The sequence below is a fragment of the Scyliorhinus torazame genome, chromosome 3 (assembly GCF_047496885.1).
Source record: "Scyliorhinus torazame isolate Kashiwa2021f chromosome 3, sScyTor2.1, whole genome shotgun sequence".
Classification (NCBI taxonomy): Eukaryota; Metazoa; Chordata; class Chondrichthyes; order Carcharhiniformes; family Scyliorhinidae; genus Scyliorhinus; species Scyliorhinus torazame.
Window position 1 is genome coordinate 114,711,305 of NC_092709.1, and position 26,856 is coordinate 114,738,160.

General features: G+C 53.3%; 1 protein-coding gene across 1 annotated transcript in view; it reads left to right on the forward strand.

Moving 5' to 3' along the window:
* frem3 (Fras1 related extracellular matrix 3) overlaps positions 1 to 26,856 on the forward strand; it is a 305,423-nt gene that overhangs the window by 201,475 nt on the left and 77,092 nt on the right. The window contains exons 7-9 of the mRNA XM_072496140.1: positions 22,995 to 23,144; positions 26,264 to 26,473; positions 26,591 to 26,788. Of these exons, the coding sequence (XP_072352241.1) occupies positions 22,995 to 23,144; positions 26,264 to 26,473; positions 26,591 to 26,788 (558 nt within the window). The remainder of the gene's footprint in view (positions 1 to 22,994; positions 23,145 to 26,263; positions 26,474 to 26,590; positions 26,789 to 26,856) is intronic.

Consider the following 26,856-nt stretch of genomic DNA (forward strand, 5'->3'; position numbering starts at 1 on the left):
TCATTTTAGGAAGGATGTGGAAGCTCTGGAAAAGGTGCAAAGAAGATTTACCAGGATGTTGCCTGGAATGGAGAGTAGGTCTTACGAGGAAAGGTTGAGGGTGCTAGGCCTTTTCTCATTAGAGCGGAGAAGGATGAGGGGCGACTTGATAGAGGTTTATAAGATGATCAGGGGAATAGATAGAGTAGACAGTCAGAGACTTTTTCCCCGGGTGGAACACACCATTACAAGGGGACATAAATTTAAGGTGAAAGGTGGAAGATATAGGAGGGATATCAGAGGTAGGTTCTTTACCCAGAGAGTAGTGGGGGCATGGAATGCACTGCCTGTGGAAGTAGTTGAGTCGGAAACATTAGGGACCTTCAAGCAGCTATTGGATAGGTACATGGATTACGGTAAAATGATATAGTGTAGATTTATTTGTTCTTAAGGGCAGCACGGTAGCATTGTGCATAGCACAATTGCTTCACAGCTCCATGGTCCCAGGTTCGATTCCGGATTGGGTCATTGTCTGTGCGGAGTCTGCACGTCCTCCCCGTGTCTGCGTGGGTTTCCTCCGGGTGCTCCGGTTTCCTCCCACAGTCCAAAGATGTGCGGGTTAGGTGAATTGGCCAATGATAAATTGCCCTTAATGTCCAAATTGCCCTTGGTGTTGGGTGGAGGTGTTGAGTTTGGGTAGGGTGCTCTTTCCAAGAGCCGGTGCAGACTCAAAGGGCCGAATGGCCTCCTTCTGCACTGTAAATTCAATGATAATGTATGATTAATCTAGGACAAAGGTTCGGCACAACATCGTGGGCCGAAGGGCCTGTTCTGTGCTGTATTTTCTATGTTCTATGTTCTATGTTCAAAGAGTGGAGAGCCTGTGGAATTCATTACCACAGGAAGGAGTTGATGCTAAAACATATTCAAAGGTAGCTGGATATAGAACTTGGGGAGGATGGGTTCAAAGGCTATGGGGAGAAAGCAGGATTAGGCTATTGAGTTGGATGATTAGCCATGATCGTGATGAATGGCAAAGCAGGCTCGAAGGGCCAAAACGCCTCCTCCTGCTCCTTCTATGTATATATGCATGTATCTATGTAATGGCTTCATTGCCCCCCACTCGGTGACGTAAAATCTTGTGACAGGACTCTTGCGAGATTTGCGACGCTCGGAAAGCGTTGCGATCTAGATCTCACCCTCACTGCACGTGACCCAGATTAACATATTTAAATGAACCATTAGGCTCATTTAAATATGTCAATGTTGGATTCTCCCGAGGCCCGCGACCTACCGTGGGGGACCTCATCATGCAAACTGGACCAGGCACCTGGGTGGGGTTGTGAGGGGGGGGGGGGGTTGGTTGCAGGCCATCAGATGCCCTTGGGTGGTCGGGCTCTGAGCAGGGTGGTACCCTGGCACTCCTGCTGGGACTGGGCACATTGGCACTGCCAGCATGCCAGACTGGTGAGGCATTGCTAGGGTGCCAGACTGGCAATGTGAAGGTGCCAGGTTGCTGTGTCAGGGATTGAGCCTGGGGATGCCCTGCCCTTAAGAGGTGAGATGAGGGGGGCCTGGAGGATGCCATAAGAGCTGAGTCGGGGCAGTGTGGGGGTCCGGAGGCCACTATGGAGGAGCAGAGGGGGGTTGAAAGATGAAGGCAGCATTTCAAAATTGCGCCCCGATCCACAAATTCTCTTCCTGCACAACAAAATGAGGTAAGTGTGGCCTCGGTGAGGCGTTCATGGCCAAGACCAAGAAAAACGGCAGAGTCCCGTTAAATAGTGGGGTCATTCTTGGCTTGGTTGAGTGGCAGGCGACAGAGTGGGAATATTGGTTAATTACTCTTGGCATGAGATAACTAGTGGTGTACCACAGGGCCTCAGTTATTCACATTATTCACTGATGACTTGTATGATGGCATAGAAAGTCATAAATCCAAATGTGCGGATGATACAGTTAGGTGGCATTGTGGACAGCCTAGACGATAGCATAAAATTGCAAGGAGATATTGACAGACGATGTGATTGAGCAAAATTGGGGCAGATGGAATTTAATGTAATCAAGTTGCCTCCCAGGTGCCAGGGTGCGTGATGTCTCGGATCGTGTTTTCGGGATCCTTAAGGGGGAGGGGGAGCAGCCCAAGTCGTGGTCCACATAGGTACCAACGACATAGGTAGGAAAAGGGATAGGGATGTAAGGCAGGAATTCAGGGAGTTAGGGTGGAAACTTAGATCTAGGACAGAGTTATTATCTCTGGGTTGTTACCCGTGCCACTTGATAGGTCAGAGGTAGGTTCTTTACGCAAAGAGTGTTGAGGCCGTGGAATGCCCTACCTGCTACAGTAGTGAACTCGCCAACATTGAGGGCATTTAAAAGTTTATTGGATAAGCATATGGATGATAATGGCATAGTGTAGGTTAGATGGCTTTTGTTTCGGTGCAACATCGTGGGCCGAAGGGCCTGTACTGCGCTGTATCGTTCAATGTTCTATAGCGAGATGAGGAATAAGGAGAGAGAGGAATTGAACACGTGGCTACAGGGATGGTGCAGGAGGGAGGGTTTCAGATTTCAGGCTAATTGGGGCTCATTCTGGGGTCGGTAGGACCTCTACAAACGGGATGGTCTACACCTGGACCAGAGGGGTACCAATATCCTGGGGGGGGAATTTGCTAATGCTCTTCGGGAGGGTTAAACTAGCTCAGCAGGGGCTTGGGAACCTGAATTGTAGCTCCAGTATACAGGAGGTTGAGAGTAGTGAGGTCATGAGTAAGGTTTCAAAGTTGCAGGAGTGGACCGGCAGGCAGGAAGGTGGTTTAAAGTGTGTCTTCTTCAATGCCAGGAACATCCGGAATAAGGTGGGTGAACTTGCGGCATGGGTTGGTACCTGGGACTTCGATGTTGTGGCCATTTCGGAGACATGGATAGAGCAGGGACAGGAATGGTTGTTGCAGGTGCCGGGGTTTAGATATTTCAGTAAGCTCAGGGATGGTGGTAAAAGAGGGGGAGGGGTGGCATTGTTAGTCAAGGACAGTATTACGGTGGCAGAAAGGACGTTTGATGAGGACTTGTCTACTGAGGTAGTATGGGCTGAGGTTAGAAAGAGGAAAGGAGAGGTCACCCTGTTAGGGGTTTTCTATAGGCCTCTGAAAAGTTCCAGAGATGTAGAGGAAAGGATTGCAAATATGGGGCGGCATTCTCCGACCCCCCGCCGGGTCGGAGAATGGCCGTTGGCCGCCGTGAATCCCGCCCCCGCCGAAGTCTCCGAAGGGAGAAAAGTCGGCGGGGCGTTAATGGCGCCGCTGCCGCGGAGAATGTCACGGGTCTGCGCAAGGCAGCCGATTTTCGGCCTGCCGATATTCTCCCTTCCGGATGGGCCGAAGTCCCGTTGACGTGATGACCGTTCACGTCGACGTGAATGAAACCTCCTTTTCATCGGCGTGACCCGGTGCTCCAGGCTCACGCCGACCAGCGAGGAGGTGAGTGACGGCCTGGGGGGTTGGCTCTGGGCAGGAAATGGCGTGGCCGCAGACTGATTGCGTGAGGAGAGGTGTGTCTCGGCTTGTGTGTGTGTGTGTGCGGCGGGGGGGGGGGTGGTTAGAGTAGGCTGGGCTCCGGGGGAGTGCTGGGAGGGGGTCCGTGCCGGGGTGGAGGTTGGGGGGGTCCGTGCCGGGGTGGAGGTTGGGGGTTGGAGGGGGTCTGTGCTGGGGTGGAGGTTGGGGGTTGGAGGGGGTCCGTGCTGGGGTGGAGGTTCGGGGTTGGGGGGGGGTCCGTGCTGGGGTGGAGGTTGGGGAGGGGGTCCGTGTTTGGGTGGAGGTTGGGGGTTGGAGGGGATCCGTGCCGGGGTGGAGGTTGGGGGTTGGGGGGGTTCCGTGCTGGGGTGGAGGTTGGGGAGGGGGTCCGTGCTGGGGTGGAGGTTGGGGAGGGGGTCCGTGCCGGGGTGGAGGTTGGGGGGGGCTCCGTGCTGGGGTGGAGGTTGGGGAGGGGGTCCGTGCTGGGGTGGAGGTTGGGGGTTGGAGGGGGTCCGTGCTGGGGTTGCGGTTGGGGGGGGTCCGTGCTGGGGTGGAGGTTGGGGGTTGGAGGGGGTCCGTGCCGGGGTGGAGGTTGGGGGGGGGTCCGTGCTGGGGTGGAGGTTGGGGAGGGGGTCCGTGCCGAGGAGGGTGATGGGAGGGCAAATGAGTTGGTCCACCTGGCCAGGTGCCAGCCTCCAACAGTTGGACCCATGCGGTCCATGCCACCTGGCTGGGGGGAGGAGGGGATATGGGCAATGATGACATGTCGTCGTTCCCCTCCCCCCCACCAGGCCGTCATGTTTTCAGATCATCCAGCGATGTTGGCCGCCGTGGTGGCAGCCGCTCATGTCTATGTTGCCCTGGATGAGGAGGAGGAGGAGGAGCGTGCCAGAGAGGCGGCGCAGGCTGCCGCAGAGGGGCAGGCGGCAGCCGCCCAGGCTGGAGGGACACCTGACCGACAGGACGAGGAGGGGGAGGAGGTCGCGGCCCCACGGCAACGGAGGCACCCGAGGGCACCCCGTGTGTACCGGCCCCGCCAGTCATACCAGGACCTTACGGACCGGGAATGCAGGAGGAGACTCCGGATGAGCCGGGAAACCGTGGCACACATCTGCCACCTGCTGGCACACCTGTCACCGCGTGGCACTGGCGGGGAACACCCTCTCCCCGTGTCCGTCAAGGTTACGGTGGCCCTGAACTTTTATGCAACGGGGTCATTCCAGGCACCGAGTGGGGACCTGTCCGGCATATCGCAGACATCGGTGCACCGGTGCATCCGGGCAGTGACAGATGCCCTTTATGCCATGGCGCACCGCTACATCCGCTTCCCCGTGGACCGGGCCAGCCAAGATGCCAGGGCCGTGGGCTTCTCTGCCGTGGCCGGGTTCCCCATGGTCCAGGGCGCGATCGATGGGATGCACGTCGCTGTGCGGCCACCTGCAGATAACAGGGCCATGTTCACTAATCGGAAGGGGACCTATTTGATGAACGTACAGGTGGTCTGCGACCACCGCATGATGATCCTGCACGTCTGCGCCCGTCACCCAGGCAGTGTACACGACTCATTCGTGTTGTCGCGGTCATCCATCCCCGGCATGTACGAGGGACACCATCCCCGGCTGAGGGGCTGGTTGCTGGGCGACAGGGGCTACCCATTGCGATCATGGCTGATGACGCCTATACGGAGGCCACGCAATGAGGCGGAGAACCGCTACAATGATGCCCATGTAGCGACAAGGGGAGTGATCGAGAGGTGCTTTGGCGTGCTGAAGATGCGTTTCAGGTGCCTGGACCTCTCTGGGGGCGCCCTCCAGTATCGGTCAGATAGGGTCGGCCGCATCATTGTGGTGTGCTGCGTCCTGCACAACATAGCCCAGCAGAGGGGCGATGTGCCGCAGGCAGAGGAGGGCGGAGTGGAGGAGCAGCAGGAAGAGGCACAGTCCTCCCCAGATGAGGGGGATGGGGGCAATGGTCAGGGCAGACGGGGTAGACACAGGCGGGTGGCTGTCCACCGTTACCAGCTGGCCCAGCGGGCACGGGACAGACTGATAGCCGCCCGCTCCACTGACTAGATGGGCGTGGGAATCGGGTAGTATGGCCACAGACCGCACACCATGGCAACAGCCGACCACCCACACCCCTCACCCATCCACCCACCCAGCACCCTCACCCCCCTCCCCAACCCCACACACCCCACCCGCATGCACACCACCCCCCCACCCCCCCCATTGCCGATCCACCGGCGGCACAACGGGCCGGGCTCACCCAGTTGCGGGTGGACGCGTGTCTATCGCAGGCCATGGAGGATGATGACAACCCGCCCTGCGATGAGCTCCTGGCTCTACATCGTTGGACTATGTCTGACCCATGGCCACAGTACCACCATCCACCCGGACCATCCCTGCATGCGGCTGTGACACTGCAGCGCACGGTCCCGTCCTCTGCCTGGGGGATGTTGATGGCGGCCCAGGGGGAAGGGGGCAGACTCACCTGGGGCTGAGGTAAGACCACCCCTCACACACACACTTGCGCTCAACGTACATGACACCCCCGCACACTTTGGACAGAGCACAAAGGCAGCTTCGGTAGGTGTAACATTGACTTTAATAACCAAAGGAGTTCATGCACGTGCCCTAGCCCCTAAAACTCATCTGTGCCCTGCACCCGTGCCAACTTACTCAGTGTCTAATTGTTTGGCCTTACGGGCCCTTTGACTACGTCTACGTGGTTCCCCAGACGGTACAGCAGAACTGGAGGTGGACTCCTGTGATTCCTGCCCTCTGACACTGGATCCCTTTGGCGGCCGTTTCCTGGGGCGTCCTGGCCTAGATGGGCCAGGCTGCGGCCCGTGCGACTGGGATGGCGAGCTGCCAGCCTGTCCTGCCCGTTGCCCACCCGATGCACCTGGGACGGAAGGGGGGGGAGTCCGAGGTGTCGCGGTGTACCGGGACCTCCCCTACAGAGGGAGCCGGGACGGACCACACCACCTCCTCCTCCCTCGGGGTGCCCGATGGCCCCCAGGCCTCTACATGGGTGGGGGATGCGAACGGACTGGCCATCCGACGCCCCCCCGACATCTGGCGCTGCCAGTCCTGGAGGCCCGTGCTGGTATCGACAGGGGTCTGCAGGTTTGCAGCCATGGAGCCCAGGGTGTTGTCAAACCCTGTCTGTGACAGTGCGACGCCGGCTCGCACATGGCCACTGGCGCCGATGCCCTCAGCGATGGCCTGCTGAGACTGGGCCATGGCCTGCTGAGACTGGGCCATGGCCTGCAGAGACTGGGCCATGGCCTGCAGAGACTGGGCCATGGCCTGCTGAGACTGGGCTATGGCCTGCTGAGACTGGGCCATGGCCTGCTGAGACTGGGCTATGGCGTTGAGCGCCTCTGCCATCTGGCGCTGGCACTGGCTCATGGCCTCCTGTGAGAGGGCAGCCATTTCCTGGGCCACAGACGCCGCCTGCACGGAAGGCCCCAGGCCTCGCAAACCGTTCCCCATGTCTGACACCGTCGCACCCATTGCCTCCACCGCGGACGCCACCCGTGCGGTGTCAGCCTGGGTGGCACGCATGACCGGGACCACTCCCAGCTCCTGGACGCGGGTGGACTCCTCCACCTGCGACCGCAGCCGCCGCAAGCCACCCGTCACCCTCTTCGCTCGTCTCCGGGTCGGTGGTTGCATCGGATCTATGTGTGGGTGTGGTAACTGCAGGAACCCGGGATCCATCTGGGCGGCAGATGTTCGCTTGGCCTGGGCTGCCCTCTGACCGACCGGTCCCTCTGCTGCTCCTACCTCCACCTGCTGTACCGGGACGGCTGTGTTGTGCGCACAAGTGAGTGTACCAGACGCCTCATCACTAAAGTGCCCAACCGTGGTGAGTGTTTCTGCGATGGTGGAGGGTGTTGGTGACAGCAGTGGCGTTGTGTCGTGCTCTTCGTCCCACTCTGACTCCATGGCACTTTGGGGTGGGGGTTCGTCTCCACCCATCCACTCTGAGTCACTGTCCGGTATTTCGTCTTCCCGGGTAGGGGTGTCCTGGGTAGTGCTGTCCCGGGTAGTGCTGTCCCGGGTAGGGGTGTCCTGGGTAGTGCTGTCCCGGGTAGTGCTGTCCCGGGTAGTGCTGTCCCGGGTAGGGGTGTCCTGGGTAGTGTTGTCCCGGGTAGGGGTGTCCTGGATAGTGGTGTCCTGGGTAGTGGTGTCCTGGGTAGTGGTGTCCTGGCTCGGATGTGACGGGTGCCTGTGGCTGCCCCCCTCATCGCTGGGTGGTCGCTCCCGCACGTGACGGGGGTGTCGTCCCCCTGTTGCTCCAGGTCTCTCCGTCTCCCGTGGTGTGCGAGGGGCACCCTGCGGGCGTCGCATGCTGGAGGGTCCGGGTCTCTCCGTCTCCCGTGGTGTGCGAGAGGCATCCTGCGGGCGTCGCATGCTGGAGGGTCCGGGTCTCTCCGTCTCCCGTGGTCTCCGAGGGGCATCCTGCGGGCGTCGCATGCTGGAGGGTGCGGGTCTCTCCGTCTCCTGTGGTCTCCGAGGGGCATCCTGCGGGCGGTGTGCATCTGCGGGGATGGGTGCCTGGACGTTTGGTCCTGCGATACACAATGAAGCATGCATGGTTAGACATCAGGCAGTGATCAGGTGATACGGGGGAGGGGGATATAGGGGGACGGGCTGTCGGTGGCTCACTTGCTGGTGGGCCCCCGACCTCTGCATCAGCACCCTCCCGGTCCTCAGGTCCGCCAGCCAGTTCCAGGGCCCTTTCCTCGTGTACGGTCAGTGGCCTCTCATCAGCGGGCCCTCCTCCAGTCCTCACATGCTCCCTATTGTTGTGTGCGCGCTTCTCCTGTGGGGGGGGGGGTGGTGGCAGGGGTAAAAGGCAACAGTGTTAGGCAGGTATATGAATGCACGCCATCGGTTGCACGTGCATTGCAGAGGTTAGGGCTGGATTCACTTGGGGATATGGGGGATATGGGGGAGGGGGGGATATGGGGGATATGGGGGAGATGGGGGAGGGGGGATATGGGGGAGGGGGGATATGGGGGAGGGGGGATATGGGGGATATTGGGGAGGGGGGATATGGGGGAGGGGGGATATGGGGGATATAGGGGATATGGGGGAGGGGGGATATGGGGAGGGGGGATATGGGGGAGGGGGGGATATGGGGGATATGCGGGAGGGGGGATATGGGGGAGGGGGGATATGGGGGAGGGGGGATATGGGGAATATGGGGGAGGGGGGATATGGAGAGGGGGGATATGGGGGAGGGGGGATATGGGGGAGGGGGGGATATGGGGGATATGGGGGAGGGGGGATATGGGGAGGGGGGGATATGGGGGAGGCTCACCCTGCCTGCTCTGACGAGGTTGTTCACCTTCTTGTGGCACTGGGTGCCTGTCCGTGGTGTCAGGGCCACAGCGGTGACGGCCTCTGCCACTTCCCTCCACAGACGCCGGCTGTGGCGTGGGGCAACTCTGCAACTCAGAGGGATACAGGGCGTCCCTCCTCTGCTCCACCGCGTCCAGGAGCGCCTCCACATCGCGTGACTCGAACCTCGGGGCTGAGCGACGGCCAGCCATCCAGTCGGGTGTTGTGGTCGGGTGTTCCGGTCGGTTGGGGGGGAGCAGCGCGGCCTTATGAGCCGTCACGCCGCGCAGCGCGTATGACGCTGCACGGCGTGAACCACTGCGCAGGCGCGGATCCCGTTACGTCGCTGCTAGCCCATTTCGGGCCGGAGACTATCGTCCCATTTTTATGACGTGACGCAAGTGGGATTTGCGCCGTTTTTTGCGCCGATTGGCGGACTTTCCGTCGATAACGGAGAATTTCGCCCATGATTCTGGATAGGAGCGAAAGCAACAGGGTAGTTGTTATGGGGGACTTTAACTTTCCAAATATTGACTGGAAACGCTATAGTTCGAGTACTTTAGATGGGTCTGTTTTTGTCCAATGTGTGCAGGATGGTTTCCTGACACAGTATGTAGATAGGCCAATGAGAGGCGAGGCCATATTGGATTTGGTACTGGGTAATGAACCAGGACAGGTGTTCGATTTGGAGGAAGGTGAGCACTTTGGTGATAGTGACCACAATTCCATTGCGTTTACTTCAGTGATGGAAAGGGATAGGTATATACTGCAGGGCAAGAGTTATATCTGGGGAAAGGCAATTATGATGCGATGAGGCAAGACTTAGGATGCATCGGATGGAGAGGAAAACTGCAGGGGATGGGCACAATGGAAATGTGGAGCTTGTTCAAGGAACAGCTACTGCGTGTCCTTGATAAGTATGTACCTGTCTGGCAGGGAGGAAGTGGTCGAGCAAGGGAACCGTGGTTTACTAAAGCAGCCGAAACACTTGTCAAGAGGAAGAAGGAGGCTTATGTAAAGATGAGACATGAAGGTTCAGTTAGGACGCTCGAGAGTTACAAGTTAGCTAGGAAGGACCTAAAGAGAGAGCTAAGAAGAGCCAGGAGGGGACATGAGAAGTCTTTGGCAGGTAGGATCAAGTATAACCCTAAAGCTTTCTATAGATATGTCAGGAATAAACGAATGACAAGGGTAAGAGTAGGGCCAGTCATGGACAGTAGCGGGAAGTTGTGCTTGGAGTCCGAGGAGATAGGAGAGGTGCTAAATCAATATTTTTTGTCAGTTTTCACACAGGACAAGGACAATGTTGTCTGAGATTCAGGCTACTAGACTAGAAGGGCTTGAGGTTCATAAGGAGGAGGTGTTAGCAATTCTGGAAAGTGTGAAAATAGATAAGTCCCCTGGGCTGGATGGGATTTATCCTAGGATTCTCTGGGAAGCTAGGGAGGAAATTGCTGAGCCTTTGGCTTTGATCTTTAAGTCATCTTTGTCTGCAGGAATAGTGCCAGAAGACTGGAGGATAGCAAATGTTGTCCCCTTGTTCAAGAAGGGGAGTAGAGACAACCCCGATAACTATAGACCAGTGAGCCTTACTTCTGTTGTGGGCAAAATCTTGGAAAGGTTTATAAGAGATAGGATGTATAATCATCTGGAAAGGAATAATTTGATTAGAGATAATCAACATGGTTTTGTGAAGGGTAGGTCGTGCCTCACAAACCTTATTGAGTTCTTTGAGAAGGTGACCAAACATGTGGATGAGGGTAAAGCAGTTTGGTGGTGTATATGGATTTCAGTAAAGTGTTTGATAAGGTTCCCCACGGTAGGCTACTGCAGAAAATACGGAGGCATGGGATTCAGGATCATTTAGCAGTTTGGATCAGAAATTGGCTAGCTGGAAGAAGACAAAGGGTGGTGGTTGATGGGAAATGTTCAGACTGGAGTTCAGTTACTAGTGGTGTACCACAAGGATCTGTTTTGGGGCCACTGCTGTTTGTCATTTTTATAAATGACCTGGAGGAGGGCGTAGAAGGATGGGTGAGTAAATTTGCAGATGACAGTAAAGTCGGTGGAGTTATGGACCGTGCAGAAGGATGGTACAAGTTACAGAGGGATATAGATAAGCTGCAGAGCTGGGCTGAGTTTGGAGTTTAATGCAGAAAAGAGTGAGGTGATTCATTTTGGAAGGAATAACAGGAAGACAGAGTACTGGGCTAATGGTAAGATTCTTGGGAGTGTGGATGAGCAGAGAGATCTCGGTGCCCATGTACATAGATCCCTGAAAGTTGCCACCCAGGTTGAGAGGGTTGTTAAGAAGGCGTACGGTGTGTTAGCTTTTATTGGTAGAGGGATTGAGTTTCAGAGCCATGAGATCATGTTGCAGCTGTACAAAACTCTGGTGCGGCCGCATTTGGAGTATTGCGTGCAATTCTGGTCGCCGCATTATAGGAAGGATGTGGAAGCATTGGAAAGGGTGCAGAGGAGATTTACCAGAATATTGCCTGGTATGGAGGGAAGATCTTATGAGGAAAGGCTGAGGGACTTGAGGCTGTTTTCGTTAGAGAGAAGAAGGTTAAGAGGTGACTTAATTGAGGCATACAAGGTGATCAGAGGATTGGATAAGGTGGACAGTGAGAGCCTTTTTCTTCGGATGGTGATGTCAAGCATGAGGGGACATACCTTTAAATTGAGGGGAGATAGATATAAGACAGATGTCAGAGGTAGGTTCTTTACTCAGAGAGTAGTAAGGGCGTGGAATGCCCTGCCTACAACAGTAGTGGACTCGCCAACACTAAGGGCATTCAAATGGTCATTGGATAGACAAGTGGACGATAAGGGGATAGTGTAGATGGGATTTAGAGTACAGGTCAGCGCAACATCGAGGGCCGAAGAGCCTGTACTGCGCTGTAATGTTCGATGTTCTAAGTGTAAGGTCATCCATTTTGGACCAAAAAGGATAAAGCAGAGTACTTCCTAAATTAATAATAATAATAATAATCGTTATTGTCACAAGTAGGCTTACATTAACACTGCAATGCAGTTACTGTGAAAAGCCCCTGGTCGTCATATTCCGGCGCCTGTTCGGGAACACATAGGGAGAATTCAGAATGTCCAAATTACTTAACAGCACATCTTTCGGGACTTGTGGGAGGAAACCAGAGCACTCAGAGGAAACCTGCGCAGACACAGGGAGAATGTGCAAACACCACACAGACAGACCCAAGCCGGGAATCGAACCTGGGACCCTGGCACTGTGAAGCAAAAGTGCTAACCACTGTGCTACCATGCCTCCCAAATGGAAAGAGGTTAGGTACAGTGGATGCCCAAAGAGGCTTGGGGGTTCAGATGCATAGATTCTTTAAAAAATATATATATTTTATTGAAATTTTTTTTCCCTGAGCAACATTTTTCCCGCTTACAAAACAAACGAAACGATAACAATAACAAAACAGAAATTTTTAACTTTTTAACAATAATAATAATAATAATACACAAGTAACAAAACCTCATACTTTATTGACCTATACTCAACTAAACCTCCTCCCCCCCTCCCCCCTGGGTTGCAGCTGCTGGTCATCTGTCTTCCCTCTAACGTTCCCCTAGGTAGTCGAGAAATGGCTGCCACCGCCTGGTGAACCCTTGAGCCGATCCTCTCAGGGCAAACTTTATCTGCTCCAGTTTAATAAACCCCGCCATATCGTTTACCCAGGCCTCCAGTCCGGGGGGTTTCGCCTCCTTCCACATGAGTAGGATCCTGCGCCGGGCTACGAGGGACGCAAAGGCCACGACATCGGCCTCTTTCGCCTCCTGCACTCCCGGCTCTTCCGCAACTCCAAATAGAGCTAACCCCCAGCCTGGTTTGACCCGGGCGTTCACCACCTGCGAAATCACTCCTGTCACTCCCTTCCAATACCCTTCCAGTGCCGGGCACGCCCAAAACATATGTGCGTGGTTTGCCGGGCTCCCGCCACAACTCCCACATTTGTCCTCCACTCCAAAGAACCTGCTCAATCTTGCCCCGTTATGTGTGCTCTATGTAGCACCTTAAATTGAATCAGGCTAAGCCTGGCGCATGAGGAAGAGGAATTTACCCTGCTTAGGGCATCAGCCCACATACCCTCCTCTATCTCCTCCCCTAATTCTTCTTCCCGCTTTCTTTTTAGTTCGCCCACCGACTCCTCCCCCTCTTCCCTCATCTCTCTATAAATCTCTGACACCTTGCCCTCTCCGACCCACACCCCTGAAAGCACCCTGTCCTGTATCCCCTGTGTCGGGAGCCGCGGAAATTCCCTCACCTGTTGTCTAGTAAACGCCCTCACCTGCATATATCTCAAGAAATTCCCCCAGGGTAACTTATACTTTTCCTCCAGTGCTCCCAAGCTCGCAAAAGTCCCATCTATGAATACATCTCCTGCCTTCCTAATTCCCAACTGGTACCAGCTCTGAAATCCTCCATCCATTCTTCCTGGGGCGAACCTATGGTTGTTCCTGATAGGGGACCCCACCAGGGCTCCCCGCACCCCTCTCTGTCGCCTCCACTGTCTCCATATGTTCAGTGTTGCCGCCACCACCGGGTTAGTGGTGTACTTTTTCGGTGAGAGCGGTAGCGGTGCCGTCACCAGCGCCTCTAGACTCGTCCCTTTACAGGACCTTCTCTCCAGCCTTTTCCACGCCGCTCCCTCACCCTCCATCATCCATCTACGTATCATTGCCACATTGACGGCCCAATAATAATCTCCCAAGTTCGGTAGTGCCAGTCCTCCTCTGTCCCTACTGCGCTGAAGGAACCCCCTCCTTACTCTCGGAACTTTCCCTGCCCACACAAAGCTCGTAATGCTCCTATCTATGTTATTAAAAAAGGTCCTGGTGATTAAAATAGGGAGACATTGAAATACAAATAAGAACCTTGGGAGGACCACCATCTTAATTGCTTGTACCCTGCCCGCCAGCGATAAAGGCTGCATGTCCCACCTCTTAAAGTCCTCCTCCATTTGTTCTACCAGCCGTGTCAGATTAAGTCTGTGCAAGGTTCCCCAGCTCCTAGCGATCTGAATCCCCAAGTATCGGAAGTTTCTTTCCACTTTCCTTAGCGGTAAGCCTTCTATCTCTCTATTCTGGTCCCCTGGATGTATCACATATAATTCACTCTTCTCCATGTTTAACCTTTACCCCGAAAATTGCCCGAACCTCCTCAAAATTCGCATAACCTCTATCATCCCCCCTGCTGGGTCCGACACGTATAACAATAGGTCATCCGCGTATAACGAGACTCGGTGTTCTTCTCCCCCTCTAGTCACCCCTCTCCATTTCCTGGAGTCTCTCAACGCCATGGCCAGAGGTTCAATTGCCAATGCAAACAACAATGGAGACAGCGGGCATCCCTGTCTTGTTCCCCTATATAATCGGAAATACTCGGATCTATGTCGACCTGTAACTACGCTTGCCGTTGGTGCCCCATAAAGTAGTCTAACCCAGCGAATAAACCCGTTCCCAAACCCAAACCTCCTTAACACTTCCCATAAATACTCCCACTCCACCCTATCAAATGCCTTCTCTGCGTCCATTGCCGCCACTATCTCTGCCTCCCCCTCCACTGAGGGCATCATTATCACCCCTAATAGTCGTCGCACGTTAACATTCAATTGTCTCCCTTTTACGAACCCTGTCTGGTCTTCGTGCACCACCCCCGGGACACAGTCCTCTATCCTCGATGCCAGTACCTTTGCCAGCAACTTGGCGTCCACGTTCAATAGTGAAATAGGTCTATAGGACCCACACTGCATCGGATCTTTGTCCCTCTTCAAAATTAGCGATATCGTCGCCTCCGACATCGTCGGGGGTAGAGTTCCCCCTTCCCTGGCCTCATTGAACGTCCTCGCCAACAACGGGGCCAACAAGTCCACATATTTTCTGTAGAATTCCACCGGGAACCCATCCGGCCCCAGGGCCTTCCCTGCTTGCATGCTTCCCAGTCCCTTAATAACCTCGTCCACCTCAATCGGAGCCCCCAGGCCTGCCACCGCCTGCTCCTCCACTTTCGGGAACCTCAATTGGTCCAGGAACTGCCGCATCCCCTCCTCTCCCTCTGGGGGCTGAGACCTATACAGTTCCTCATAAAAGGTCTTGAACACCTCATTTATCTTTCCTGCCCTTCGCACAGTGTCTCCCCTTTCATCCCTAATTCCTCCTATCTCCCTCGCTGCTGCTTTCTTTCGCAGTTGGTGCGCCAACAGGCGACTAGTCTTTTCCCCATATTCATACCTCCTCCCCTGTGCCTTCCTCCACAGTACCTCCGCCTTTCTGGTGGTCAGAAGGTCAAACTCGGTCTGGAGTCGTCTCCTCTCCCTGTACAGCTCCTCCTCCGGGGTCTCTGCAAATTCCCTGTCCACCCTTAAAATCTCCCCCAGTAATCTATCCCTTTCCTTGGCCTCTGTTTTCCTTTTGTGGGCCCCAATAGAAATCAGCTCTCCTCTGACCACCGCTTTTAGTGCTTCCCAGACCACTCCCACAGGGACCTCGCCGTCGTCATTGACCTCCAGGTATCTCTCAATACACCCCCTCACTCTTGCACACACTCCCTCATCTGCCATCAGTCCCACATCTAATCGCCAGAATGTTCTCTGCTCCCTGTCCTCTCCTACTTGCAGGTCCACCCAATGTGGGGCATGGTCCGAAACCGCTATGGCTGAGTATTCAGCTTCTTCCACCCTAGAGATCAACGACCTTCCTAGAACAAAAAAATCTATCCGGGAGTATACTTTATGGACGTGGGAGAAGAAGGAATACTCCCTAGCCCTGGGTCTAAGAAATCGCCATGGATCCACTCCCCCCATTTGGTCCATAAACCCCTTAAGTACCTTGGCCGCTGCCGGCCTTCTTCCAGTCCTTGAGCTGGACCTATCTAGCCCCGGGTCCAGCACCGTATTGAAGTCCCCTCCTAAAATCAAATTTCCTGCCTCCAGGCCCGGAATACGCCCCAGCATCCGTCTCATGAACCCCGCATCATCCCAATTTGGGGCATACACATTAACCAACACGACCTCCATTCCCTCCAGCCTACCACTCACCATTACATATCTACCTCCGCTATCTGCTACGATGTTCTTTGCTTCAAATGCTACCCGTTTCCCCACCAAGATGGCCACCCCTCTGTTCTTTGCGTCCAGTCCTGAGTGGAACACCTGTCCCACCCATCCTTTCCTTAGCCTAGCTTGGTCCGCCACCTTTAGGTGCGTCTCTTGGAGCATAACCACGTCTGCCCTTAGTCCTTTCAAATGCGCGAGCGCTCGGGCCCTTTTTATCGGTCCGTTCAGGCCTCTCACGTTCCACGTGATCAGCCTCACTGGGGGGCTACCTGCCCCCCTCCCGTGTCGACTAGCCATCACCTTCTCTAGGCCAGTCCCATATCCCGCCTCCGCGCTCCCGCTCGCTCCCCCAGCCTCGCATTCCGCCCCCGACCACCCACTCTTTAGCCATTTCCTTTTGGATTTCCGCAGCAGCAACCCAGTTGTCCCCTTCCCCCCCCCCCCCCCACCTCCCCCCTCCCCTCCCCGCTAGATCCCTATCTAGCTTGATTGCTCCCCCCATATCACTTCCGTAAGTCAGCTGACTTCAACTGACCCCGGCTACTCCTTCTTGCTCCTCGACCCCCCCCCCCGGTGTGAGGGAACTCCCATCCGCCTTGCGCCTGTTTTCCCGCCTTATTCTTTCTGGCGCGGGAACATCCCTTTACCTGACCCGCCTCTTATGGCGCAGCTCCCTTTCCCCTCCCCCTCTCCTTCCCCATTCTCCGACTATGTCCCGCCTTTCCCCCCTCACCGGCGGCCACATTTCCCCAGTGTCCCCCCCCTTCCCTGTTTACTTCTCGATTAACTTTCACCATCACATTAACAAAAACAATAATAACAACAATAACAGTTCCCTGCAGCATCAGTCCCTCAGTTCCGGTCCAGTTTCTCTTCATTGATGAAGGACCATGCTTCCTCCGCCGTCTCGAAATAATAGTGTCTCTCCTGATGCGTGACCATTGTCTTGCCGGCTGCAGCATCCCAAACTTCACCTTCCTTTTGTGCAAAACCTCTTTGGCTCGGTTGAAGCTCGCCCCCCTTCTCGCCACCTCCGCACTCCAATCCTGGTAGATCCTTACCACAGCATTCTCCCATCTGCTACTCCGCACCTTTTTAGCCCATCTCAGGACCTCTTCTCTGTCCTTAAGGCGGTAGAATCGCACGATTATCGCCCTCGGTGGTTCTCCCGCTTTTGGTCTTCTCGCCGGGATCCGATTTGCCCACTCCACCTCCATGGGGGCCGCAGGGGCCTCAGCACCCATCAGTGAGCTCAGCATCTTACTTGCGTACGCTCCACAGTCCACTCCTTCCACACCCTCCGGGAGACCTAGTATCCGAAGGTTCTTCCTTCGCGCTCCATTTTCAAGGGCCTGAATCCTGTCAGCACACTTTTTATGAAGTGCCTCGTGTGTCTGAGTCTTGACCGCCAGGCCCAGGACCTCGTCCTCAATACCTGACACCTTCTGCTCCACCACGCGAAGCTCAGTCTCCTGGGTCTTTAAAGTCTCCTTAAGTCCCTCTATTGCCTGTAACATCGGGGTCATTACCTCCTTCTTCAGCAGATCCACGCACCGTCTCACAACCTCGTCCTGCTCAGGTCCCCGTGTCGCCTGCGATTTCTCCGCCGCCATTTTGTTCTCCACTCCCTCTGACCTTGTGGTTGAAGATTCTTCGGGCTGCAGCCGCCGCCGCCGGTTTTTCCCTCCGTCGTTCGGGGGGGACTCCCTTCCCACGCACCTCGCACCGGGTTTTTCGGCCGGCAAAGTCCCCGTTGGGGCTCTTAAAAGAGCCCGAAGTTCCGTCGGAGCTGGAGCCGCCGAAACTTGCGGCTAGCTCATCCCTGCCGCAATCGGAAGTGAGATGCATAGATTCTTAAAATGCCACGAACAAGTGCAGAAAATAATCAAAAAGGGTAATGGAGTGCTAGCTTTTATATATAGAGGGCGTCATTCTCCGACCCCCCCGCCGGGTCGGAGAATGGCCGTTGGCTGCCGTGAATCCCGCCCCCGCCGAAGTCTCCGGCACCGGAGATTGGGTGGGGGCGGGAATCGGGCCGCGCTGGTTGTCGGGACCCCCCGCTCAATTCTCCGGCCCGGATGGGCCGAAGCCCCGCCCAGAAATTGCCGGTCCCGCCGGCGTAAATCAAACCTGGTATTTACCGGCAGGACCAGGCGGCGTGGGCGGGCTCCGGGGTCCTGGGGGGGGCGCGGGGCGATCTGACCCCGGGGGGTGCCCCCACGGTGGCCTGGCCCGCAATCGGGGCCCACCGATCCGCGGACGGGCCTGTGCCGTGGGGGCACTCTTTCCCTTCCGCCTCCGCCACGGCCTTCACCATGGCGGAGGCGGAAGTGACTCTCCCCACTGCGCATGCACGGGAAACTGTCAGCGTCCGCTGACGCTCCCGCGCATGCGCCGGGAAACTGTCAGCGGCCGCTGACGCTCCCGCGCATGCGCCGCATTTCCGTGCCAGCTGGCGGGGCAACAAACGCCATTTCCGCCAGCTGGCGGGGCGAAAATCCCTCCGGCGTCGGCCTAGCCCCTCAATGTTGGGGCTCGGCCCCCAAAGATGCGGAGCATTCCGCACCTATGGGGCGGCGCAATGCCCGTCTGATTGGCGCCGATTTGGGCGCCAGTTGGCGGACATCGCGCCGTTGGGGGAGAATTTCACCCAGAGGATTGGAGTATAAAAACACAAGTTATTTTGAAGCAATGTAAAACCCTGGTTAGACCCCGCTTGGAGTACTGTGAGCAGTTCTGGGCACCACACCTTGGGAAGGTTGTTTTGGCCTTGGAGGGAGTGCAATGTAGCTTTCCAAAATTGAGTTACGAGAAGAGATCACACAGATTTGTCCTGTGAATATTAACAGGAAAGGACAGGGTAGATAGAAATCAACTATTTCCACTGGTTTGGAGTTTCTGAGAGGGTCATCGTCTAAAACTTAGGGCCATACCGTTCAGGAGAGATGTTAGGAAGTATTTCTTCACACAAAGCATGGTAAAAGTTTAGAACTCTCTCCCCCAAACAGTATCTGAAGCTAGAACAGTTGTTAATTTTAAATGTGAGATAGATTTTTGTTAAGCAACAATATTAGGAGAAATGGGCCAAGGGCAGGTATATGGGGCGGGATTCTCCGATCGCGGGACAGAGTGTCCGCGCTGTCGTGAACGCCGTTGCGTTTCACGACGGCGCGAAACGGGTGCGGGCACTAGCGATTCTGGCCCCCACAGCCCACAGGGGGCCAGCACGGTGCTGGAGCGGTTCACTGGTCGCGGCACCAACCCGCGCATACGCAGTGGCGACGCGCACATGCGCGGTGGCTTTACAGAACGCGCTGGCCCCGACCCAACATGCCGCGGGGGTTCTGGGCCGGACACGCAACAAAGTAGACCCGGGGGGGGGGGGGAGAGACCGGCCCACCAATAGGTGGGCCCCGATCGTGGGACAGACCCCATCGGAGGCCCCCTCCCCCGGGACGGAGCCCCCTTCCTCACCCCCCCCCCTACAGACGGCCCCCAAACCTTTGCGCAGAGTTCCCGCCGGCAGCGACTAGGTGTAGGCGGCGGCGGCAGGTCTCTGCTTTTTCCCGTGTGGCCGTTCGGCCCACCTGGGCCGGAGAATCGTCGGCCCGGCCTCGTACAGCGGCCGGCGCCGTGCCAAATGCGGCGGCGCAAATGGCGCTGATTTTCCGCACCTCGGAGAATCACGCGGTGCCGTCGGGGCGGCGCGGTTGCGGCGATTCTCTTGCAGCGATAGATTTCTATGAAATCGCCGGCGCGGGGCTGGGAGAAACGCGCCCATGGAGTTTGGCCACAGATTGGCCATAATCTCACTGAGTGATGGGACAAGCTCGAGGGGTTGAATTGTTTACTCCTGTTCCTATGACTGGCTTTGAAGTACCCAGCTGTGAAACAAACCACAATGTCGATAAACATTTAGCTATGACTGACTGCTTCTGGTCCCCATCAAAGACAGTTAAGTGCTTTCTGCAGAGAAACAGAGGAAATGAAAGCGCTTAAAGCACTTAACTGGTTGGTTGTTAATTGTAAAAATGGAAAACGCCAATAAAAATATATTTAAAAAGACTCTCAGTGTCACATGGAAGTGTAAATCTAGAATATCTGCTCAGGTCTCTGAAGTTGGACGTGAACACTGTACCTCCTGACTCACTACCAATTGAACCATGGCTGGGAGGACATGAATTGTGGAGCCGTCAATAATACTGCTGCACATTGGTTCATGTTTTGCAATACGCTTAGACTTGAAGAAGAATACCATGTGGATCAACTCCCAAAACGTAGCAGAATGCATCCAAAGTATTGATTCCACAAACATGGAGTTACATGGTGGGAGAATCTATGGTCCATTGTGCTTAGTGATACAGAATGAAATATTCATGTTGATGGAATATTTTTTCAAAGAAATAAAAGAGCAGTGGGAAAAGGCAGACCTGTTTCAATGGTAAATCAATGCCTATCTCAAGCTGATTATCATGAGCATATCGCTGCATTAATTATGAGTGGAATTTAATGGGCGGGCTTGTCCGACCCTCCGCGCCGAAATCGCGCTCGGCGCAGGGGCGGAGAATTACCCAAAATAGGCTCCCACGCCGGCTCGCGATTCTCCGGCTACCGGAGAATCGGCACCAGTCGCGTGCGCGTGATCGACGTGGCACCGGTCGGGGGTCGTTGAAAGCGGCCCCCACGGTGATTCTCTGCTCTCCATGGGCCAAGTGTCCACCGAGTTCCACTGAGTCCCGCTGGCGTGGTTCACATGTGGTCCCACCCGGCAGGACCTCGGCATTCTGGCTGCGGGGGCTGTCCTGGTGGGGGGGGGCGGGGGGATCCGACTCTGGGGGGGGGCTCCACGGTGGCAAGGCCTGCGATTGGTCGCTACCGATCGGCGGGCACGCTCATTCCGGGGGGGGAGGGGGGGAGGGGGGGCGCCTATGTTCCTCCTCACCGGGTCCCTGTAGGGCTCCGCCATGTTGCGTGGGGGCCGGCACGCAGACGGCCGTTGCGCGGACCTGCGGCCGGCTGCCGTGCACCGCAGCCGCACGGGCACTTGCTACAGGGTCCCGCCGGCAGCCGAAGCTAGCCCCCTTGAAGACGGAGAATCACCCCGGACTTTTTAGGAAAATGTCCGGCGTGATTCCCGCCCGTTTTCCAGCGGGCGTGGGGACTTAGTCCCCAGAAGGGAGAATCCCGCCCAATGCCTTTTCCTCAGGCGAGTTTAGAGATGGGCATGGATTTAATCGGGCTAGAGTGTGCAGAGTGCAGGAACTCCATGGAAGGAGTGCTCATGAATGGCCTTTCTACTCCATTGAGGCCCCGAAGCAGGCAATTAGTGCCCACTTAAGGGGCTCATCACACTGCTGCTGGTGTTCAATTAGTGGTGGATGGACAGTTGTTAAGTAGGGAGCCTGAAAAGAAAACTGTTGTGTTTGCTTGCGGGCTCCCGTGGGGTTCCTTCATTGTCAGGCGCTCAGTACGTGATCAAGGAACCCAGCATGGGAAGGGGCAGAGCAACTCCTACCCCACTATCCCGATCTTGCCTGTAATCACCTATGACCTGGATTCCTCACAGTTGGTGGGTGCATTGGCATTGCTGGCAGGTTCCTGCACTCCCGTTGGTGCTGCCTTCAATGGACAGTTACCTGCCTCGGATTGGCTAGCAGTGCTTGGACTGTGGGATTTCCACCCTGGGATCCTTGATTTCAGAGAGGGTTCGTGTTTGGTCTTAATGCAATGGGGACTCCCCAAATGAGGCAATGTAGAGCTCTCGCTGGCCCTCCAGCCAGCAGACAAGACACATTGCCCGAGTTAAATTCTCCCCTTCCCCTTTTTTACAAAAACATCAGTTATGCAGTGAACCAAAGGGAACCATTAGGGAACTTAAGGTAAATCAGGATCCCTTTTGAATGGCATCTCTAGTTGCTCATATGGAGTTCCGATTTAATCTGAAATGGTTAAGTAAGCTGGTGTGTGGCACAAAAGTGGTAGGAAGAAGTACCAGCTGTTTACCAGAGGGCATATAGTCTCTTGCCCATTGTATTTGATGGTAACCATATCGTTGGGAGTGGACTTGGAGCAGGTACCTTCTTTGACCAGGAATATGAATTAACTTGTGGGAAAAAATGGATTATGAATATTTAAAATAAATATATAATACACATCTTTGTATCTAATACTGTGCTGTGTGCTAATTTGCATGCTGATTAAGAACAAAAAAATCATTGTGAAGGTGGCTGATAGTTACATTTCTGATGTTACTGATTACTGTTCAGCCTTGGTCTGGTGCTATTGCTGTGGAGTGCCAGTGGCCAGGTTCTCCATCATGTTAGTTAGTTTACTAACTGATAAGGAGATCGCTCTGAATAAGGAAACTGACTTGTTTGATGTTTCATCCTAAAGTTGATGGTGGCCATGATGTGGAGATGCAGGCATTGGACTGGGGTGAGCACAGTAAGAAGTCTTACAACACCAGGTTAAAGTCCAACAGGTTTGTTTCGATGTCACTAGCTTTCGGAGCGCTGCTCCTTCCTCAGGTGAACGAATACCTCTTCATTCACCTGAGGAAGGAGCAGCGCTCCGAAAGCTAGTGACATCGAAACAAACCTGTTGGACTTTAACCTGGTGTTGTAAGACTTCTTACTATCATAAAGTTGATCGCAGGTTCAAAAGAAAGACAATTTATTTTTTTTCCCCCACATTGCTCTTGGGCAAATTGATTGTTCCTATCAATGTCATATCTATCAGTCAGGCATGTTTGTTCTAATGAATAAGTTTGAGTGGCAGCTCTATTCAATGAAGCTAATTACAACATCAGAGGGGATAGGTAAAGGACACTGTTGATGGTAACATGATACTCTCTTTTCATTAGCATGCAATGACCACATGGATGTGTGATTAGAAGCTTCCTAAATCATCACCTTTTGCAACACTATCTGGGGTTTCTTCAAGATCAAAGATGACATTCTCACTCAGTAGCAATACAGTGGTAGATTGAAGTCATGTAGAAGAGCCTTTATTTTAGCAGAGCGCTGGGTTTTCACCATCTCTTGTTCCTGTTCAATTCCTGTGCACAGAACCTGCATTCTACTTCGGAGACACAGAATATCAGGTCGATGAAAGTGCTGGCTATGTGGAGGTGCGCGTCTGGAGGACAGGAACTGACCTGTCAAAGACTGCTACTGTCACTGTGCGTTCCCGCAAAACTGAACCAATGTCAGCAGAAGGTATGTGAATCTACAAGTAAACTGCCAATGTTTTCCATTTTTGCATCATTAAAGATTTCTGGACGTTAGAACTATATTATTTGTGGACGTGGTTTTATTTTCTCTGATCATCGCCTGCAGCCTACTCAGCAACCTTGTGCTCCTTCATCCTACCTACTGTGGAAACCTAGACAGTACATAACAACATGCTATTTAACCAAGGGGGTCACCATAGTCAAGGCTGACCTCAAATCTACGTTTGATCTTTCCAGCATTGGTTACTGGATAATAACTGCGCACCAAAGGTTGGTTTTTATTTTTGGTTTCCGTAGCCCAGGGGCACTGAGGTCACAGGTTCCCTGTGGAAATGAATTTCACTGACAGATATGCAACCTAATCTCACCAGTCAATCTTTTTGTTATTATTCCAGCCAGTGAAACGTCACTGAGATCAGAGTAATGCTTTATGATCAAAGTGAAACCCTCTACCACTCAACATACAATCCAACCTGCTCTTTTTCTCCTCTTCCGACTGGGAATTAGTTACAGACATTTACTAAGGACTGGCAATCCCAGTGCCATATTTTACATTTCAGAACTTCTGCAGTCTTTGCATTTTTTTCCTGAAATTAGAAATTATTTGTGGAAATTATATATAGTAGCACTTCAGGTGAACAGGGTTGTAAAAAATGCAACCAAAGCACTGGGGCTAATTTCCAGAGGAATATCATAGAATTATCATAGAATTCACAGCGCCAGCCCTTGGAAAGAGCACCCTACTTAACCATGCACTTCCACCCCATCCCCGCAAACCAGTAACCCTCTTTAGACACTGGGGGCAATTTAGCATGGCCAATCCACCTAACCTGCACATCTTTGGACTGTGGGGAAACCGGAGCACCCGGAGGAAACCCACGCAGACACGGGGAGAGCGTACAGACTCCGCACAGTGACCCAAGCCAGGAATTGAACCTGGGAATAGAACTTAAAAGCAGACAAGTTACATTAAAGTTGTGCAAATTCTTGTGCAAACTTGGAGGATGTTGCAGTTAGGTCTCCATATCACAAAGGATGTCGAGGCATTTAAGACACAAGCTCCCCTTCACAAAACAGTGCTGTTTATCAGTAATAAATCCATTTATTTCCAAATTTAAATAAGTCCTGTCCCCTAGAATCTTTTCCAATAATTTCCCTACCACTGAAGTAAGGCTCACCAGCCTATAGTTTCCTGGATTATCCCTGCTACTCTTCTTAAATAAAGGAACAACATTGACTATTCTCCAGCCCGCTGCAACCTTACCTGTAGCCAATGAGGATACAAAGATTACTATCAAGCCTATCATCCACCAAGCTCTTCCCTTTGGTGAATACTGTTGCAAAGTGCTCATTTAGTACTTTTGCCCATTTCCTCTGGCTCCACACATAGATTCCCATCTCTGTGCTTGAGTGGGCCAACCCTTTCCCTGATTACCCACTTGCTCTTTATATACGTATAAAATGCCTTGGGAGTCGCCGTAATCCTGTTTGCCAAGGACTTGTCATGATGCTTTTTAGCCCTCCTAACTCCTTGCTTAAGATCCTTCCTACTTTCTTAAAGGGCTTTGTCTGTTCTCAGCCTTCTAGACCTGACAAGGATTCCTTTTCCTTTTTGTCTAGGCTCCCAATGTCGCTCGTTATCCAAGGTTCCCAATATTTGTCATACTTATCCTTCATCTTCACAGGAACATGTTAGTCCTGAATTCTAATCAACTGATTTTTGAAAGTCTCCCACATAGCAGATGTTGATTTACCCTCAAACAGCCACCCCCAATCTGAATTCTTCAGTTCCTGCCTTCCCCCAATTTAGCATCTTCTCCCGAGGACTACTCTTATTCTTATCCACAAGTATCATAAAACTTACAGAATTATGGCCACTATTCCCTAAATGCTCCACTACTGAAACTTGGATCATCTGACTGGCTCATTACCAATACCAGGTCCAGTACAGCCCCTTCCCTAGTTGGACTATTTCTATATTGTTTCAAAAAACCCTGCTGGATGCTCCTGACAAATTCTGCCCTATCCAAGCCGCCAGCATTGAGTGAGTCCCAGTCAATATAGGGGAAGTTAAAATCACCCACCACATGAACCCTGTTGTTTTTACATCTTTCCAAAATGTGTCTACATATCTGTTCCTTTATCTCCAGCTGGCTGTTGGGATGCCTGTAGTAAACCCCTAACATTGTGATTGCACCCTTTCTATTTCTGAGCTTTACCCATATAGCCTTGCTGCATGAGCCCTCCGAGGTGTCCTGCCTCAGTACAGCTGTGATATTCTCCTTAACCGGTAATGCAATTTCCCCACCCTTTTTACATCCCCCTCTATCCCGCAATCAGGAGTGATGGTGATGGTGGGATGATGGTGATGGTAATGGAGGCATGATGGTGATGAGGGAGTGAAGGTGATGGGGGAGTGAAGGTAATGCGGGAAATGATGAAAATCATTGTTGCGTAAGAGGCCAGGATTTAACGAGCTGAGGCATTTCAGAAGTTTATAGACTTAATGAGGGTTGAGGCCATGCTCTAATTATACATTGTATAAGTTAGTCCTACGTCTCTTTTCTTAGCGTGCTAAATGTGGAAACATATAAGAAAAATAAAGAACTTAAATTGATAAAGTGTTTTAGGACATCTTTGTGAAATTCCCCAAATCACTTCACACAATATGAATTGCAGTCACTGTCGCTTCTCTGCAAATTCAGCAGCCATGTTTCCATACAACAGTTTCCCACAGAAGCAGTGACTACTATATCTATTTTAATGGTGTTCGTTAAGGCAAGACTGTTGATTAGGATATTAGGAGAAGTTCTGGCTAAACAGTACCATGGCATCTTTAATGCCTAGCTGAACAGGCAGACACAGCTGCAGTCTTATCCAAAAGGCTATCCCCAGGACTCTGCAGCACTTCCTCAGTACTGCAACCTTTGTACTCAAGCCCTAAAATGAGGCCGCTGATTTGAAGGGGTGAGTATGACCCACTGAGCTAAGTGGTCGTACTGCAAGGCACTAACCTTAAGGGGGCTTTGTAAAAAAATCTTTCTTGTTTCATTATGTGAAAAGCAGAAGCACAGTAATGCGAGTATTCTGATCTTGTTTTACAAGCTGGAGTTGATTATGTTGGAATCAGCCGGAACTTGGACTTTGCTCCTGGCGTCACGATGCAGACATTCCGTGTCACTGTCCTGGATGACCTGGGCCAGCCTGTCCTCGAGGGGCCTGAGAATTTTGAGCTTGTGCTCCGTATGCCAATGAATGCAGTGCTTGGCGAACCCAGCAAGACGACGGTGACCATTAATGATTCCACATCTGACTGTAAGTGGGGAGGCACGGAGTCAGAAACCAACTGTCTCACCTATCCTCTCAATCACATCATCTGATTCTTCTCAGTTTAACCGAAGTGTCTTTATTTTTCTTCCTGTATGTCTTCAGTGCCGAAGATGCAGTTCAAAGAATCTCAGTATGTGGGAAAGGAAAAAGCTGGCAAGATTACAACTGTTGTGTACCGCAGTGGGGATGTCAGTTATAAGTCCACAGTGCGTTGTTACACTCGCCAAGGCACTGCTCAGGTTATGAGTGATTATGAGGAGAGGCCAAACACAGATGATTCCATCATTACTTTCCATCCCGGTAAGTAGTCAGCTTTAACATCGTAATTCCTTGGATTGCAAACAGCGCAAAACAGCTGCTGTTCCCCT